Below are 18,690 nucleotides of genomic sequence, written 5' to 3' on the forward strand. Positions count from 1 at the left end.
CCAGCGCCGGCATTGGTTGCGGACTCATTGACGGCGACGTCGCTCAGCCTCGAATGGAAAGGTGTAGACATAGACAGACGCGCTGGCATTTCATACTTGGTGCAATGGAGATACGAAGAATTAGCTGAGACGTGGCAATATTGCCGTAATCAGTCATGGGGCGAAGGCGATCAGATACTGGTCGAGAACCTGCAGCCGTACACAAAGTACAGGGTATGTAAGGGATGGAAAGAGAATGGAGCAAAATTGGAAGCGTAATAATTGAACACGGAAACGAAGAAGAATTAATTGAGGATCTTCATTAATTACAAATTGAGAATTAATTTTCTACTCACTTGTAATACTTGAATAAATCACTTTTGCTCATATATTAACGAAATATAAAATTATTTCCATTATCCTCGAGAGATTCTGCCAATGAACGTTAATCTAGGCTTAACGTAAACTTTAGGTGGAATGCTCTTAAACCGTTTCTGTTGAACCGTTTCTTTCCTTATGGATATCCCTTCACGAAAACTTTCATGAAAAAAACGCTGGCGTTTACAGTTTCGCGTAGCGCTGCTCCTGAGATCATCGCAACACAATCCGGAGCCGATCGTCTCAGCACCGAGCGTGGTAATATTAACGTTCGCGGCTGATCTACCGACATCAGCACCGGTAATTGTAAGAGCGGCGGCGGTAGACAGTTACCGCGTCTCTGTATCTTGGGAACCAGGCCCATTCCCGAACGGGCCACTTTTGTCTTATGTCCTGCGTCTGCAAGGGGTTGAACACAAGGGGTTGAACCAGCTTAAGGTAAACGCCACGCCAGAAAGTATATAGTCTAGAGACACGTTTATTCTACAGCCAAACTATATTTTAGCATACGCACTGACGTGTCTTTCGCGTACTTACTTGTGCACAAACATTTCTTCTTTTCTTTCAACTTTGTGCACTGCCATAGTCGACATTTTCACGCGCTTGCAAGGCGCATCGGCGTCGTCATGCTTTGCTGTACTGTCTAACTGTTGTTTACAAAAGAGCGATGTGCAACTGGTTCTGCAAGATAGACTCCGTTATCCCGCGTTTGAAGAAAATTTATTGGCCACATAAATTAAATTTTAATTAGAAATTGCGATACAGAAGATAATATCTGCTGCTACATTAAAAATGTTTAAGATTTTTTTCGTCATGATATTGACTTCTATTGAAATATTTGATATGCTAAAAATGGAAGCTAATAAATTTTACTTCATACCTTTTAGCTTTTTGTGTTGCATACTAATATCAATTTACAAAAAATGCATGCTTTATACAAAGCATTAATGCCACACAATGTATTACTGCGCACGCATTCATTGATAAAATTTCTTAATATTCAAGAAATTTTTATTTCTTTATTTACTCTCAACATAATTTTCTTATTTTATTTTAAGAAAGAATAAAAAAAAGTCGGTGAATCGAGTATCGTAAAATCTCTATGTGAATGCCAGCGCACTGGCATTAATTATTTGATATTAACTTCGATTCTACTGCTTTAATGGTAAATTCCTCGCATTTTAATTATGGTATCTTCTAACATTAGTCCGACGACTTGCATGAACCAGATTATCTGCAAAAGTTTCTGGCATGGCGTTCTTTTATTCTCCTAACTGCATATCTACTTCCCAGCAATAGGGATGCGTTTCCATGAATTATACATCTTAGTTATATATCTTACATTTTATCGACAGGATATTCCAGTCTCCGAGAATACCGATCACTATATGTTTCAAAACCTCGAACCCAATCAGAATTATTCTGTTAGTGTGACTATGAGAAATAGTGTCGGCGAGGGTCCGCCTGCAACTATCTATATTTCTACGACTCCAGAACCTACCGGTACGTTACGAGAAAATTAATACATATTTAACGTTAACCCAAAAAGGAATTTGTTACATGTTTAACTTTTCAAGAAATAGAGCATCCTTCAAAAACAGTAAAAAGAATACAAGTCTTGTTTTCTGCCAAAAAAATACAATATACGCAAAATAATTTAAAATAAATATCGTTGTTATTTATTGATTAAATTTCATTCAAACAAGCTTTTTAACGTACACTTTTACATTATCTGTTTTAAAGAATCAAGGCACTAGCTATCAATTTTCAGACTTTGTAATTTACGTCTACAACACGAAAATGTACGTTGTGAAATAACTAATGAGACGAATAATGACGAATTTTAGTCAAGGATACTCAACAACCGATTCTCATCCTCGGTGGTGAGCATTTGGTCATGAAGCAGGGTGCTGATATGTTGGATGAGCCTAGCGTCATTTACGAAACCGGAAGTGTAATTCGCGGCGTCGCAATACACGTGGCATCAGCTCAATTATTCGTTTCCACTTCGATGGGTTACATATACCGAACTTCGATTATCGAGAAATCCAAACCGAGGGCCATTTTGATCCCCGACGGAGTGAACTTCAAACCTTTGAGCCTTTCCGTTGACTGGCTAAATCTTCACTTGTACGTCTTAGGAGAAGTAAAACACGCGACGACCGCGACGTGGCAGATAGCCAGATGCAATCTCGATGGCAAGAGTTTGACAGTAGCCGTAGCTGGACTTCTAACTTGGCCCTCGCATATCGAGATTGATCCTTACAACGGATACCTTTTCTGGGTCACTAAAGCGGGACTGTACAGATTAGATTTAGCCGTTATCAGCAACGGTGTGAAACATGAGGTGCCAATTATTTCCATTTTGTCATTATATTATCAAAGTTTTTACTTTTTTTAATTATATTAAGAGACGCAAAATATTTATATATTTAAAATCGATTGTTTTCAATTTTAAATGTATAAAGATTTTGCGTCTCTTAGTACAACACTTTAAATAATCTTTAAAGATGTCACGATAAGGATATATTATAATAAAAATAATAATTATTTTTTAAGAATTTCTTGATGTTATTTTTTTTTAGGTTCGGCCAGATTTAATTCTTGAAGATGCTCATTTGGGTGCTTTTACGGTAGACCATACGAATTTTCGATTGCTCGTTCCCGATCACACTAAAAACACAGTGATATCTGTATCGTTAGATGGTCGCGAAATTGTTAATCTTCGCCCCAATACGCAGAAACCAAAATTCAATAACGTTATTTCACTAGCTATGGCAAATGGGTTGTTTTACTGGACTAATGGCGAAGAAGTTCTTACCGAAGGCTATCATGCTGGTCAAAACAGATACTTCCACAATTCCTATCCTGACAAGTAATTTTTTTTATTTTCTAAATGATTTTATTCAATCTTATGCGTTTAATTGAACAATTAAAATATTAATTATGCTCATAAAATATTAATAACGCAAAATTATTCTTTTTTTTTAGGTCTGACACTTCCTTCGTAAGCGTGACCGTATTGATGAATGCAAGTCAGCCGGTTCCAGTGCCAGTGAATCCACCGACAGGAGTGCAAGCTGTTTTAGGAGCGGAAAGGACAAAGGTTTCGTGGCAAGCTCCTCATTTACTGGGCGGCCAAGGAAAGGGCGCCTGGCAAAACTGGTCATACGAGCTCGAAATCAAGGACGAATCTACTGGCGAAACTATCCACCAAAAAGGTATCGCCGGGTCGTCTCATACTGTTCATAATTTGCGAGAAAGATCGGAATATTCGATCAAAGCCGCAGCCTACACCAGCGCCGGCAGAGGACCGTGGTCTACGGAATTTCGGGGGCAAACCTTAAGGTAATATTAATAAATAATTTTATTTATTTAGCAAAATTTAATGAATAATAAATAATAAATTCAATTCCAAGTAAAACATAGAATCATAATAAAGTCATATAGTAATATCATGGAACGTCTTATAATGTCACTTAAAAATGAACTTATAAATAATGAATAAATAAAGTCATGATGATGTTCTTATGATATTATTACGATTTCTGTGTTCTCGAGATATATTAGGTTTACTTGATTTTAACTATTTAAAAAAATATTATATACAATGTGTGTGTGTTTTTCAATTATTTTTTTTAATGAAGCTTTATATTAGAATTTATATTTACAAAGTTTTTTTTCATTTTGTGTCAATTATCTCAATTAATAATTAAGTAAAATTGTATATTTAGAAATGGTTCACACGCATCTATCTTGTGGTCGTCGAACGAAGGAATTTTGAGAAGCGACGTAACTGGCGAAAATATCGATACGCTGATTAACAAGGCGTGTCTAAAGGAATCCGAAAACGAATTTCACATTGTTGATATTAGTTGGTACAAGGACGTGCTATATATAGTAGGAAATAATTCTGCATTGTATCGTTACAATGTCAGCAATCATCAGAAAACAAAACTCAACATACATTCGGTGGGAAGCGTCGCTGTGGACTGGATATCGAAAAAACTATATTGGGCAAATCCAAAACAGCAGATTGTAAATATAATTAGATCTTTATTTTTGATAGTAGTTATTGTTAGTCTCTTTAATTTAAAAAACAAATTAACTATATTAAATTCCATTATTTACGTTCTTCATTGTTTTTATAAAATTGAAGGCAAAAAATATTTAGCTGAATATTCATTATATTACGAGATTCTATGATTACCGTTTAAATCTTTAGTGATTGTAAAATTTTCATATCATTTTTAAATTCTATGGAGCAATGGATATTATTTTCAATGTACAGATAACAAGAGCGAACCTAAATGGATCTCAGCAAGAGCCGATGTCTATCTTAGCAATTGTAAAAGAGCTCATGATTGACTCCCTCGAGGCATATTTGTACTGGTCCACTGGTCACGCAGTGGAAGTTGCGCGACTGAATGGACAAGATAGGAGATATTATCACTTGGATGAAATTTTTAATGGGAAACAAGTGATGGGATTAACTCTCGATGCTGAAAACAGATACGTTTACTGGATCGTCCGAAGCTACGAAAGTGGATCGATTGTCTACCGTGCACCTACGTCCGAAAGAATTCCAATGAATCAAAAAATTATTCCAGAAAAGGTACATTTTATGCAATCGATTGGTTTTATAAATTCCATTATTTTTAACTATTATTAGTCACACATGATAATTATTATTTAATCATTATTATTAAGTAATAAAACTATACACTTCGCGGCAAGGACTTTAATTATTTATTAATGATATACAATAATTAAACATAATAAAAATAAAATAAATGATTAAAAATAAAAATAACATAAATAATCAATTTTTAATTCAAGGTTTCTGCTTTGCAACATCCAAACATGCAAGGACCTTTATGCTATTTTTCCGAGCACCTGTTGTGGCTACAGGACGACAGAAACGCAGTGATCGGTGACCTCTCCGGTCAGAATACCGCGGTAATCAACGGAATCACTTTATCCAGCTTGTACATGGTAGCCATTACGGATCCCGCACATCATCAGTATCCAAAAAATCTGACATCAGAAACGGTGGTAGTTCTGCCGAATGCAGTCGATTTCGATAGTATAAGAGTCGAAGGGACCTGGAGAAACTTCAACATATCATGGGACCCCGTGAAGAACATCAACTATGGCACGGTTTTTTACGAGGTGAAATTCGCGGATTACATTAATACGAATTCAAATCCGGAAATCACAATCGAAACGACAATGCCATACAACAATTCGGATCAGATCCTACCCTATTCCGTCCTGGAAGTCACCGTAAAGGCATTTACTTATTGGGAAACGGCGCACCTTTCTCGGAAAATCCTGAGATCTCCACAGAGCGTACCGAGCCAGCCAACATCTCCCAGAGCATTCGTAGAGTTCAGCAAGAAAAACGTATACATGGACATGAAAGTTTGGTTAATATTTAGGTACAGAATTTAAAATTCTGTGCATGCATACTTTTATTTTCTTAGATTTGTATATATCTTGTACATACATGTATAAGATTTAATTTCGCTACAGATTCACGAGAAATATAGAAATGCTAAAATATCTTATTTCATAGATGGGATCCGCCCGAGTTTACAAATGGAGTAATTCAAGGATATATTGTCGAATGTTGGTACTTCGTGAACGAGACGAAAGTATTAATCTGTAACAACTGCAGCATTAATGCTACGAACCTGGAGTATGCGACATCTAATGTAACATCTAACACGACCTATTATTGCAAAGTAAGAGCGTATACTAAGATTGGAGCTGGTCCTTACACGGATCCCATCAATGTGTCGACCACGTACGAGAATCCGGTGCCCAAATTATTAGTCGCCACAAATGACGCTGTGAGATTGTCAGACTTGGATAGAGAGATCAATAATACGATCACCAGACACGTCGCGAAAGAGATCGATTACTTGGGAGAGGAAGATAAGATTTACTGGATCAGCGAGATGCAAGAATTGGTGACATCGTTGACAAATGGAACCAATGTGACAAAAATACTTGGTCTAAACAGAACCGATACGCACAGCCTCTGCGTCGATTGGATTGCAAGAAATCTGTACTGGGTCGAAGACGTAAACAAAGACAACAACAAAAACAGTTATATCAAAAGATTGGATTTAACAATGTTGCAGGCAGGCATAATCAAGTACAAAAATATCTTAAGAAGAGGAGGAGGTATTACAGTTTTAGATGTCTTGCCATCTCTAGGGTACGTCAATATTTTTATCTATCTAAAATATTTAAATTATAATTGTTATTTTTTAATTATTCAATATGCTAATTATTGTAATCAAGATAAATTATGACTTAAAAAGCATGAAAAAAATGTAAAAAAGTGTATATAGTTTTAATTATATTTATTTTAAAATGATATTTAAAATTAGAGAAATTAAAATACTTTTCAGGTCTTTATATTGGATTGAGCCAAAAGACAGTATAATGCAGTCGGATTTCGAGGGAAAAAATGTGCATTACTTTTTTAGAAATAATGATAGCACGTGTACCTGTCCGCAGAAACCAAAAAATGTATTCACATTTACAATTGATAAAACCAATATTCAAAGACCGATGATGTATTGGACATCGGAGGAGAACCAATTAAACGTAGCTGATATTTACGGCTGCACGTGCGAAGTGATATTAAGAGCAAGCTCCAATATACAGATTTTGACAGTCGATAAAGTGAACATATACTGGTACGACGGAAAAAATCAAATCCATTTTTTGAGAAAGAAATATTTCTTCATGGAGGACACGGAAAATGCACCCAATCCGGAAGTAAAGAACTTCTACCTACCTAATGTACATCGGATCACAGCTTTTGGTACATCCTTGCAACCCTATCCCATCATGAAATGCCTGATACCCCGCCAAACGGGCTATAATGTTGAGAGGGTGAACGAAACAGCGAATAGCATCATTGTTGATCTTCCAGAACCCAATCCTGAGTACGGATGTCAAAAATATAGTTTACCCACTACGCTGTACACTATCAATGTGTCTCATTGTTTGAAGAATGGATCCAATAAGTGTGAGGAGATTAGTGTGCGGACGTACGAGAGACGTTACGAGATCCAGAATTTAAGGCCATTCACGGAATACAAGTTGAAGTTGGCACTGAGCAATTTATACGAAAAGACATTGGAATTCGGCGAGGAGGTGGTGCTGAAAACCAGCGTGGACAAGCCCAGCAGGCCGGAGAACGTTACGATTCAGGCCCTAACACCAACGTTGGCGGAGGTCTACTGGATGCCACCCAAGATGCTAAACTCCGCAGTGGTGCACTACGAGGTACATTGGAGATCGAATGATCTCTTGCAGAACGGCATGCGACAGAAGGGCGAGCAGCTAATCGAGGAGCCCAAACGCACGGCGGACGGCAGATTTTTCACAACGCTACAACCGTTGTTGCCAGGACAGGAGTACTTGGTGTACGTACGCGTGTATCCTGCCAATTTCAACGACTTTTACAATGACAGTCTCAGGCAACGCATCCGCATGTATTCAGAGCCAAACAATTTAATAATGAACGGAGTTAGCGTAAACAGCATGAACATATCTTGGATCCCGACCGTCAATCTAACGATTGGTTACATATTGGAGTACCAGGACGTTGCAATGGAGAAGTGGCAAGTCGTGCAACACATTGAGGTGAACGAGGACCAAGTGATGTATCGTATAGAACATTTGCAGCCACGTACTTTGTACAAGTTTCGCTTGAGGCTGAAATATCCCAAGTATCAAGATTTCATATGGGAACCACCTGATGGAAGGTTTACATTTCAAACACTCGGTAAGCGTGTGATCAAGGCACTATTAATATTCCACCATAAGCATGTTTTAGTATTATTATAGAAATGAATAATTGAGTTAACAATAAAGTTTTAAAAGAAGTAAGTAATACTCTCTAAATTCTTTGGAATAGAATTTCACTGTTAAGAGTGAAAATTGAACTAGTTTTGATAAAGAGTGGCTTAATTTTCAATCTTTAAGAATCAGATTTCACCCTTCAAAATAAGATTCACTCTAAAAGTTTTAAAGAGAGTACTGAAATAAATCAAAAGAAACTTAAATTGGATTTTATGCAATAAAGGTGATGTCCCGAGCGCTCCAGGGGTGCCTGTGGTAACAAAATTCCGAAATTCCGTGTATCAGTTAAATTGGGAACCCGCGCAAGCTCACGGCTCACAGGTGACTTTGTATCGACTGGAAGGCTTGGTCGTCGACGACAGTTACAAGCAAGATGAGGGAAGTAAAGAGAACGAGCACTGGGATTTATATTACAATGGAACGGACAATTATTGGATAATCCCCGGAGACGTGGATCAGAAGTATAAGTTTCGCGTGCAAGCCAAAAATGCTTACGGTTTTAGCGCTTGGAGTAAATCGAGCGCGATCATTGATCTAACGGAGGCTGCTGGAGGAATATTAGCTACGCAACAGCATCTACCGCTGATGCTGGGCCTCATCGCGATCGTTATTACCATAATGTTCGTGTGCTTTTGTTATTTTTTCTGCCGTAAGTATATTTGCTATGATGTTCGTGCTTTCAATTACAAATTAATTAAATGATAAAATGGCATTTTTTAAATTAAACTTCATAGAAGATAATTTACATTTAATTATATATTTATTATATGACTACGTGGCAATCTTATGTGATATCAGACGAGTATATTGTAACGTTATCCAGCAGTGTACCGACAACGGAAAGAAGACAAGAAGACAGTTTTACCTCCGATAGTGTCCGATGTCGAATTAGCGACCCTCCGCGAGATCCCTCGCGGAAACTTCGTTCAATCTAACGCGCTTTACGCGTCTACACTACAAAATGATCCAGATGATTCTGCACTGCCCAAAATCAGACAAGAGCAGATCACGCTGGCAAAGTTCCTAGGCAGCGGCGCATTCGGAAAAGTAAGATTTAATCTTAAAATACAGAAATTAATTTTGAAGGGCTAAGACATAAAGAAATGAAACTTGCACTTTTAGTTCTTGCATGTCTGAGGTATTTTAAGATAAAATCAGACGTGACAAAAGAATTATTTTTGCAATATTAAAACTTAGGATCTTTCATATATGATTTATATATTAAATCAATTCTAAATGTCTCGCAGGTATTTCAAGGAAATGCCAAGGATTTAGAAGGACCGGGAATAACGCCCGTTGCTATAAAGATGCTACGAAAGGACGCCTCTTCGCAAGAGAAAACAGAATTTCTGCAAGAGGCCAGGCTCATGAGCCATTTTCGCCACAAACACGTTCTGAGGTTACTGGGCGTCTGCTTGGATACAGATCCTCCGTTACTCGTGTTGGAATTAATGGAGGCTGGCGACTTGTTAAGTTATTTAAGAGAGAGCCGGTCCTTGCAACCCACAGACCCGCACGCTCTGCGTCTGCAGGATCTGCTCGCTATGTGCGAGGATGTCGCTCGTGGCTGTCGCTACCTGGAGGAGTTGCACTTCGTGCACAGAGATCTCGCATGTCGAAATTGTCTGGTGTCTGCGAGAGATCGCGAAAATCGCGTCGTGAAAATCGGTGACTTCGGATTAGCCAGAGATATTTACAAGAATGACTATTACCGCAAGGTAAATGCAGAAACTTTTGGACAAGATAAGAAACTTCATAAACTACTCTCTTTCATTTTTATGTCAAAATAGCTTTTAAAAAATAATTATTTCTCTTTCCGAAAACGAGAAATTGAGCGTTGTTCAATTTAATTCAATCATTTCCAAAATGGATATTATATTCAAATAAAAGAAAGAAATTTTTTTTAAATTAAAAATTAAAAATGACAATTTCAGGAAGGAGAAGGTCTGCTTCCTGTTCGCTGGATGGCACCGGAATCCTTGGTGGACGGGGTATTCACTTCACAGAGTGATGTTTGGGCTTTCGGGGTGCTAATGTGGGAAATTACTTCGTTGGGTCAACAACCCTATCCTGCCAGGAATAATCTGGAGGTGTTACATTACGTGCGTGCAGGCGGCAGGCTGCCGAAACCCCTCAACTGTCCACCGACGTTGCACCAGCTGATGCTGCGTTGCTGGAGCGCAGCGGACGCCAGACCGAGCTTCAAAATTTGTCTCGAGAGCATCGTCGTTCTGAGAAGTCACATAGAAGACGCGGTGCTGAGCCCAGTGCATGCTGGACACTATCTGGCACGCAGAGGTGAATTAACATTAATCCTTATTTGCGCGCATATCTCTGCATGGAACGAGGAATCTTTGCAAATCAATAGAATGTTGATTAAAATTATGCAATTTTTTATTCCCCCGCATTATGAAACAATATATCTATGAATCATTCGTTTTAATATCATGTATGTAACGTGGCTACTATAAATTTGCACATAATACATCGTTTACACACAATGTATAAGTGTGAGAAGTGTTTCTTTGGAAAACACACAACAGAATTCGTAGAATGAAAAAATTACAACGAATAAAAAGTCTTTGTTACTTCGCAAATTTCCAGTAAACATCAACTAAAAGTAACATAACATCAACATATAATTTCACACTCAACAATGTGAATATAACAAATGTGTTACATAACAGTTACATTGAGTGTAAAATTGTAATACTGATGTTACTTTTAGTTGAAGTTTATTGAGTTATGAATATTTAAAAAATAAAGAAATCTCTTTCTCGCAAATTATTAGATAACAGAGATTAATTTAAATAGCGTTTCCTGTACCGCGAAAAATAAGCATGTTTTTCATACATTCACATAACTCGACATTGTCAAATCATATTGACGAAATCCGTTTTATTGCGAAACTTCTATCATCCTTAAAATGTATTGGAATATTACTCTCTGTCTGCTTGAATACATATTGATCATTGCATGGCTCGTGCTTGCAGGCGTGTCTAACATGGCTTACTTTGCTGACGAGAATCAGAATCATAATAATTCAGGTAGGTCTTAACAAACATTGTGTGCCTCTCTACATTACCATCCCATATCAAGAGATACGACTTTTTCACTTCTCCATCGAGCGTATTTTTCCGATCACTGTAATTAACCCGTACGCAACGTGATTCGCAATTTCTTGCATTTACAATAAAAGTAATACAAAAACATGCAATGTACGGAAATGTCATTTTCTTATCACGAAATACGTAAAAAATTCTTAGAATTCCGCAATTAATAAGTTAATAAAATTCAGTTACTTTGCCATACATTTTCATTTTCATCTCTGTATAGGAAACTCGTGGAAGTCCAGTAGTTCCGAAGGAAGCCGAGACATGCAACCTTTCTTGCAAAACTCAAACAACGCTACGCTCAATCCACAATCCGGCGAGGCTCCGAAGTATTTAGAATTATTAGCGGATAACGAGGACATCGTCTTAAGGGAGAATCCTACAAACGGTTACGAAGTACCTCGCTCAATCCACATCTCGGATCAGAACCTAGCAAATATAAGCAGAATTAATAGTACGAGTCACGATCGTAAGAGCAGCCTGCCTATGGAGATTACAGAAGAGCAAAAGGAACGTTCGACGGAAGAACAGAAGCAACCTGACAGAAAGTTGTACAAAAGATCATCGATCACTAGTCTAAACTTACCGGATCGAAAGGGCACGTCGATTTCAGGAATGCTGGATAAATGCAATACCTTGGATAGTTCGAAATCAGTGAACTCGATCGCGAAAGCGACCCTGAAAAGGGACTCCTTCTCATCCTTGAACGGCCAGCGAAAGTACAAGACCAGCTTGGGTGAGCGAAGGGACTCCGAGGCGAGCATTGAGGGTAGAAGTTGTAGCTCGCATAGCCTGGCGCCTTTCACACGTCCTAGTTCGTCCCTGATCAATTCGCAGACGGTCCTATCGTCCCTGAAGAGCAACGCCGTCGTCTCGAACGCCATGAATAGAGAAATGCCTTCGGGCGAGAGCGTGGTGACGAAGAGTATATTGCCAAAGGTCCAGAGGACTCACTCAAACTTGCAGAATGGCAAGGCGAATATACCGCTCGTGATAAACAGCACGTTGCTGAATTTACTACGGCAGACGCCCGTTGTCGAGGACGGTAATAACATCGTCACATATACAAATATAAACGTGGACGCAGTCAGAGTGAACGGATCGTGAGTCGCCGACCGTGGCAAATCTAAAGATTTATACAAACATTTCGTATAAAAATAAGCGAGATTTGTACGAATCGTTTCTGAGCTTGAATTACGTAAATCGAGGCAATTAAATATTCTAATATTTATAAAGTATGACAATAGATTCTACACAAATCACTCATACTATTTTTAAAGCAAGATTTTTTTATGTGATTACCATAGTAGACCTATTCTTCTCCACAAACTATCCAGATGGATTTGCCTTGTAGCTAAAAAATTACTCGAGACAGTCGCTACGATTTTGCTCAAATTTTTTTGTTTCTTTTCTTTTTTATCCAAATGCGGTGCCTTAAATATATCAAACATACGCTCATACATTAAGCTCTGTTTATACCATTAATGCCCAAGTATTTCATATGTGAAGATAAAAGATAGAAGGAGCGGAGTTGACAATAGCTTTAAACTGCCATTTTAATGTACATACATGAACTTTTATACTCAAAAATTTGTCACGCAGATATGGCAGATCGTTTTGGAACGTAAAAATTTTGCAACTTTAGTAATAATCGCGAAATTGTTATTTAATGTAGGAATATGTTAATAGAGAATGATAAATGTGAAATATATATAGTTTAAAGTTTAACTTTATAATTATGACTTTAAATAACATATTTATTGAATAAAATCTGAGAAATGTTTCACTTCATTGTACAAATTTCATGTTTGATGATAATTATAGCAAATATGAAAATCAATATAAGAAATTGTTAAGTTTTCTGCGTAGTTTTAATAACATGAAAACGTGTATTTTTATTGAAAAGATCAATTAGAATGTATAAAATCTTGCGAAGTTTGTGTCGATGGACTGACTATACTTGAAATTTGTATTTTCAAGTAGCTTTATAGGAAAATAAATTGTGAATCAGTAAATACTGTAACTAAATAATTGTAAATAATATATTACAAACAATATACATCGATTGTTTTTAACCTACATGTTTACAGTTTTACACGATATAATTCAAACTCAATTAAGATATCAAATTAGTGTCACAGGGAAATGTACACAAATGAGATACTATTTTTCTTTCTTTGTGATAAATAAGTAAATTTCCAGTGTATATTTTAGAAACTCACTAATTTTTAAAAGTTGCTTTTATACATGCATTGTTGCTATTTTATACATGAATAATATTAATATGCATTCAAAATGGTTTTGAAGATTCAAAAGATTATTAATAAGACTGTATCTACATACATATTGGATTTTCTTTTTCACATATATCTTGCTTTTCCTGGTTCTCAGCTTAATTTTTGCATCAGTCTTCATACATATTCATCTCTGGGTGTTTTCCCTATTAGTTAGGTTCCTGCGGTTCCTGAAATTTTAAATATACACATATCTAAATATATTTATTATATAAGATATTTTTTAAGTCGTAAAAAAGAAAGGATACAGTTATATATTTAGTCTGATGTAACAAAAACTAAAATTGAAAAGCTAATATGACTTGGATCTCTCTGTTTATGTTCCAGTGTTAAGAAAACATTAAGAATTTTATAATTCTACAATACTTAAAGTAACTTTCAATCTCAATGTTATATATATTTATAAATGTATAAATGTATACAGTTTACAATACTCTGTCTCAATCTCTATCTCTTCAGTTTACAATATTTAATTTCAACAAGAGATATCCAAGTCATATCAGCTTCTATTATTACATCTAAGTGAATGTATAATCCTATTCTTTCTTTTCTACATAACCTAAAAATTGTCTATAGTAAAAAAAGTAATATAAATTTATTTACCTAAGTCTCATTTGTAAGAGGTACATCATCATCAAAGGAATCATCCTTACTATGTTCATGCAATAGAACATATTCTCTGGTGCTAAAGCCAAACCGTACCACATCCTTTTCTAATAATTCATGATATCTCCTTGGTTCTAATTTTACATTATTTACAAAGGTACCATTTGCGGACTCTAAATCAATAATATATGGTCGTATTCTTCTACCTTCAACACCACCTTCTTTTTGATAAGAGATTAAACGGTATTGCAGAGCAGCATGTTGCTTAGAACATGAGGGATGATCTAAAGGTATATCAGCTACTTTGCGATCTCTGCCCATAAGATACGCTGACTGCCGATGTATGTACAATGTAGGTAATGCCTTCTCACCTTTGAAGGGATACAATCTCCATCGACGCTTAGGTTTTTTGGCGTCTAGAGGCTCAGAGTATTTTATAACTACTCCATTGACAGTATTCATGTCCTCCGTCAATTTTCCTGACAGCTCAAAGTTGGGCTTTTCTTTCTCCTCCTTCACAGTAGATTTTCCCCATTCTGCAGAGGACTCCCTCTTCACTCTCGTCTCCTCTGGACTTCGCTTTTGCTTGTGCTGATCATTGCGTCTTCTGCTGGAATCGTCTCTTCTGTCTTTACTTCTGCTCCTCTCGTTACGTTCTCTGTGCCTGGGATGACTATTCTCTCTCCTCAACGGTGATCTCTCGTGCTTCCTCTTGTCATTCTGCTTCTCATCATCTCTTCTGGAGTGATCGCGTCTACCACTTCTGTGATCCCTGTCTCTGCTTCTCTGCGATCTATCTCTGTAAGTCTCGTTACTCCTGTCGCGCCTGTTTTCTCTGTTATTTTTATACGTGTCTCGTCGCTCCACTGCATGACTAGACCTCCAATTTGACATACTTTCCAGGTTTATTCGAACTGAATCCTAAGATTTCCAATAATTCCGTATAATAAATCAAACTAACAAAGACTCCTTATAAATCAAAAGAACTAGGAAAGAACATGGGCAATAGGAATCAAAACGCGGAACATAAAGCGTAAAACTTCTTTATTTTTAATAAACGCGCTTATATGTTTCGGCTCATTTTTTAGCCTTCTTCAGAGACAACATACACTCACATATATAAAATGTAACAAAAATTAACTTGTCATGGTGAGCTCCCCCGCATCGAGAATATAATTGCCAAAATTAAACTCGGATAAAAATAAAAGAAAGAAAAAAGAAAAAAAGAAAAGAAATTTTGAAAATATCAAAATAGAGAAAATAGAAAACTAATGTATCAGAAAACTTTAAAATTAAAATTAATTATCCCGAAAATTAGGAAGCTCACCCTGATCACAAGGCACCATATCGCAAACATTACTATTAATAATTCAAAAACCGGTTTCTGATACGGTATGTTGGTCAGTCAGTGTCAGACACAGTGTGAGTCCCTATTTTAGATTTAATTAATCTTTATTGAGGTAGCAATGAGAAAACTAACGTTAAAAAGTTAATCAAATCCAAGAAAGGAAATTTGGAAAATAATCTAAAATCACGCCAGAAAGACTTCTTCCTGTGTGCGAGCGATTTCCAATAATCGTCGATTAGCAAACCTAACCTAACTTACTTGGTTAGATTAATCACAGCAAAATCGTAACAGATCGACGTTGTTACATGTATAATAATTATGTAAGATCAACGTACCTCCTTTTATTATGATTTGTCAAAGAAACAATCCGTGTTATGATTTTTGTACTACGAACTAACAGTACAGTAAAGAAATAACACGAAAAAGATTGTATATCAACCGTCAATCGTCAACGCTTATTGACGTTCATTTTCGTTGTCGTTAGCGTTTGTGGTGCTCTCTGATTCGGAAGTTTCCGGAAACTTTCGAACAACTTCGGACCGTCTTGCGCACATGGCGTGTAGAAATGTGAAACGACATCTCTCTCTCAATCGACATTTCGTTTTTTTAAGAAAATGAAAAATTTGATTGTCGATTTTGATGTTTCTTTTATGATAGTATATATAATATCGTTAAACATTCCCACAATATTTTTTTTGTTATTTTATCAAGATGTCATTTCACGATATTTTTTCTTCTATATTTTTAAATGTTTCACAATTTTTAGCTGAAAAAGACTATAGTTGAAATACGTAATAGTGATAGATTTGAGCATTATTATTATTAATATTAAATTATTTTTTATTTATTTTAACGTCTTTTCAATTTACTTATTTCTTGAATTTTCAACCTTTTTTATATTTTTAACTTTATTTAAAAAATTTGTAATAATTAAAAATTTCTTTTAAAAATTCTCTCCTTAATCGAAAAAAAATTTGTTCTTTTTTATCATATTTAGAAATGGCATTGCTGAAGATTTTAATATTATATTATTATATAATTTTTATATATTAAATATTGTAGATATAAATATATTAAATGATCTATTTTTCTAACTTCGATCCGGACATATAGAATGCACCATGCGAACATAAAAAGACTGCGTTTTATTTCGTATAAAAAAGTACAAAATTATTCTTATATGTACATAATAATACATAGTTAAGATATCTACAAGGATATTCGAAGTAATTTGCCACGTTGCGATTCTTCGCCTCACTCCGACATCCTTACCCTCTTTCCTACATTTTTGCCCAAATCACATAAAAAAACGCATCACACAATGTCGAAAAATCGTCGTTTTTACATTGTTTTTCGTTAGCATTTAACCATTGACATTCATTATCGCGTAAGAAACACACAGACCTAAATCAATTCCTTCTCCTTCATCACGAAACGACAAAAAAGTTAAATTCCATTTAATTAAAGTCGTTTAGTTAAAATCGAGAAGTACGTTATGCAAAGAACTTTCTTTATCCGCAACAGAGACAAAATCTTGAATATACGTATATCCATGTTGTACAATCTCTCAAAAAAGAAATTCTGCGTCCGGCCGTAGATTAAACATTAAATTTTTAAATATTTCGAGAAATAGCTTTTTTTATGAGCTAATTAAAACGTCGAGAAGGTAGAGTCGTCGATGGAATCGGTGCCGTCGGAGTTGCTCTCGGCGGCGTCTACGAAGGCCGTTGAGAGATCACCGGCTAGCTTGCTAACGGCTCCAGAGGTCACGTCGTACATGAAGATTTCCTTGTCACCTTGACCGTCATCATCTCTCGGCCTAAAACACCGCAGTGAATCCGAGTGAAAGCGCGCAGCCTCGCGAATTCCTTGACTTTCGAGCAGATTTACGAGACGGACGAACCGTCGATTGTAATACGCGACAAGAGAATATTAATCTTTAGTACATACGATAGGTCATTCTTATCCCCCGTTAACTTTAAGTGATTCGTACATAAATCACTTAACATCTTCAAAAAGTATTTGTGTGTTTAAAAAATTGTATTATTAATTACTTGATGCTTTTATTTTATTGAAGAAAAAAAGTGTGCAGGACACGGAATGATCCAATCGTGTGTACTAAGATCGAGTTAATAATATTTTCCCGCTCTTTATAACAATTAATGATAATTATATACTTTAAACCAAGCTTGGTTAGTAAGAAGCTCATGTGCGGAAGTTGATATTAAACTATGTAGTCATTGAGAACTAAAGTAACAAAGCTTCGACCTCGGTGAAACGCACATTCCCTCCGTTTTTGCCAACTTTCGATTGGCAGCAGTTGAGAATAAAAAATTAATGGAACGAATAGTCGATCAGCGTAAAAATAAAAAAAATTCTAAATAATCATTGCTGAAAAATAATAAATTTGGAAGGTGTTAAAGAATTTAGTAACTGCTTATAATAACGTTAAACAAAATAAATATAAAAGATAGATTAAAATTGTGTTATTTTAAACAGAATAAAAGATAAACCCACACAGCACACTTTAGTAGAGGGACGGTCCTTAGGATGTAGAGCGTCCTCTGGATGTCTTTAAGACATCCCTTGGAGGTCTGTGCTCAATGGGGAAAGTAAAGAAATTTTTATTTCATCAGTAAAATATGATAATCATTCGTAAAATCGGAAAATAATATTTAAATCTACGCTACATCGACTTCCGTCGCAAAACTTCCGTCGCAGATATATGGTGATGTAACGTATCGATTTTTTTTAGAAAGCGGCACTGAAGAAACAACAAATATCTAAAAGTGCCTGAAGCGTTAAGAGGAAATGAATCGCGACAATTTTATTACACGTACAAACATCACGTTTAATGGAATACTTACATAGTCACTAGAAGAACGACAGACTGTCTCTGCGGCTCGGTGCGGCTCTCCTGTTCCAGCCATTTCTTATAATTCTCCGCGGTGGGTTTCTTCACGAGTTGCTTGAGGGTGTCACCGGCGAGAAACCTGACGGGCTGCGCATCGCCGCCGGTCTTCCTGCTGCGCCGCTGAGACTCCGCGATCTCCCTCTCCTCGCCGGGAAAGTCGTAGTCGACGGG

The 18,690-nt window shown here is 36.4% G+C and overlaps 3 protein-coding genes across 6 annotated transcripts in view; 1 reads left to right on the top strand and 2 right to left on the bottom strand.

Annotated features, from left to right (window-relative positions):
* sev (receptor protein-tyrosine kinase sevenless) overlaps nucleotides 1-13,029 on the top strand; it is a 38,303-nt gene extending 25,274 nt beyond the window's left edge. The window contains exons 5-21 of one of the 4 annotated variants that reach the window (XM_018457222.1): nucleotides 1-213; nucleotides 547-795; nucleotides 1,713-1,860; nucleotides 2,205-2,704; nucleotides 2,943-3,232; nucleotides 3,349-3,705; nucleotides 4,092-4,395; nucleotides 4,649-4,972; nucleotides 5,197-5,798; nucleotides 5,936-6,583; nucleotides 6,780-8,167; nucleotides 8,468-8,893; nucleotides 9,068-9,291; nucleotides 9,492-9,962; nucleotides 10,179-10,542; nucleotides 11,238-11,291; nucleotides 11,581-13,029. The exon at nucleotides 1-213 is cut by the window's left edge and continues 29 nt beyond it. In XM_018457222.1, the coding sequence (XP_018312724.1) occupies nucleotides 1-213; nucleotides 547-795; nucleotides 1,713-1,860; nucleotides 2,205-2,704; nucleotides 2,943-3,232; nucleotides 3,349-3,705; nucleotides 4,092-4,395; nucleotides 4,649-4,972; nucleotides 5,197-5,798; nucleotides 5,936-6,583; nucleotides 6,780-8,167; nucleotides 8,468-8,893; nucleotides 9,068-9,291; nucleotides 9,492-9,962; nucleotides 10,179-10,542; nucleotides 11,238-11,291; nucleotides 11,581-12,464 (7,446 nt within the window). In that variant the 3' untranslated portion in view covers nucleotides 12,465-13,029. The remainder of the gene's footprint in view (nucleotides 214-546; nucleotides 796-1,712; nucleotides 1,861-2,204; nucleotides 2,705-2,942; nucleotides 3,233-3,348; nucleotides 3,706-4,091; nucleotides 4,396-4,648; nucleotides 4,973-5,196; nucleotides 5,799-5,935; nucleotides 6,584-6,779; nucleotides 8,168-8,467; nucleotides 8,894-9,067; nucleotides 9,292-9,491; nucleotides 9,963-10,178; nucleotides 10,543-11,237; nucleotides 11,292-11,580) is intronic. The other 3 variants (XM_018457219.1, XM_018457220.1, XM_018457221.1) reach the window with 3 other exon arrangements.
* Nucleotides 13,030-13,617: 588 nt separating this feature from the next.
* Nucleotides 13,618-16,096, bottom strand: LOC108728497 (smad nuclear-interacting protein 1). The gene is made up of 3 exons (XM_018457063.1): nucleotides 15,941-16,096; nucleotides 14,255-15,178; nucleotides 13,618-13,821 (listed from the first exon to the last, which is right to left on the bottom strand). The coding sequence occupies exon 2, from the start codon at nucleotides 15,149-15,151 to the stop codon at nucleotides 14,255-14,257; it is 897 nt and encodes a 298-aa protein (XP_018312565.1). The 5' UTR covers nucleotides 15,152-15,178; nucleotides 15,941-16,096; the 3' UTR covers nucleotides 13,618-13,821.
* An 871-nt stretch (nucleotides 16,097-16,967) lies between these two features.
* The window catches only part of LOC108728448 (uncharacterized), a 5,946-nt gene continuing 4,223 nt past the window's right edge, over nucleotides 16,968-18,690 (bottom strand). Inside the window, exons 3-4 of the mRNA XM_018457004.1 lie at nucleotides 18,473-18,687; nucleotides 16,968-17,424 (exon numbers count right to left, since the gene is read on the bottom strand). Coding sequence (XP_018312506.1) covers nucleotides 17,256-17,424; nucleotides 18,473-18,687 — 384 coding nt within the window. The 3' untranslated portion in view covers nucleotides 16,968-17,255. The remainder of the gene's footprint in view (nucleotides 17,425-18,472; nucleotides 18,688-18,690) is intronic.

This window comes from Mycetomoellerius zeteki, unplaced genomic scaffold (assembly GCF_001594055.1).
Source record: "Mycetomoellerius zeteki isolate Tzet28-1 unplaced genomic scaffold, Tzet1.0 scaffold62, whole genome shotgun sequence".
NCBI classification, from domain to species: domain Eukaryota; kingdom Metazoa; phylum Arthropoda; class Insecta; order Hymenoptera; family Formicidae; genus Mycetomoellerius; species Mycetomoellerius zeteki.

Excerpts from the sequence above, each read along its gene's own strand:
- LOC108728497 (XM_018457063.1), bottom strand. The coding sequence starts at position 15,151 with ATGTCAAATTGGAGGTCTAGTCATGCAGTGGAGCGACGAGACACGTAT.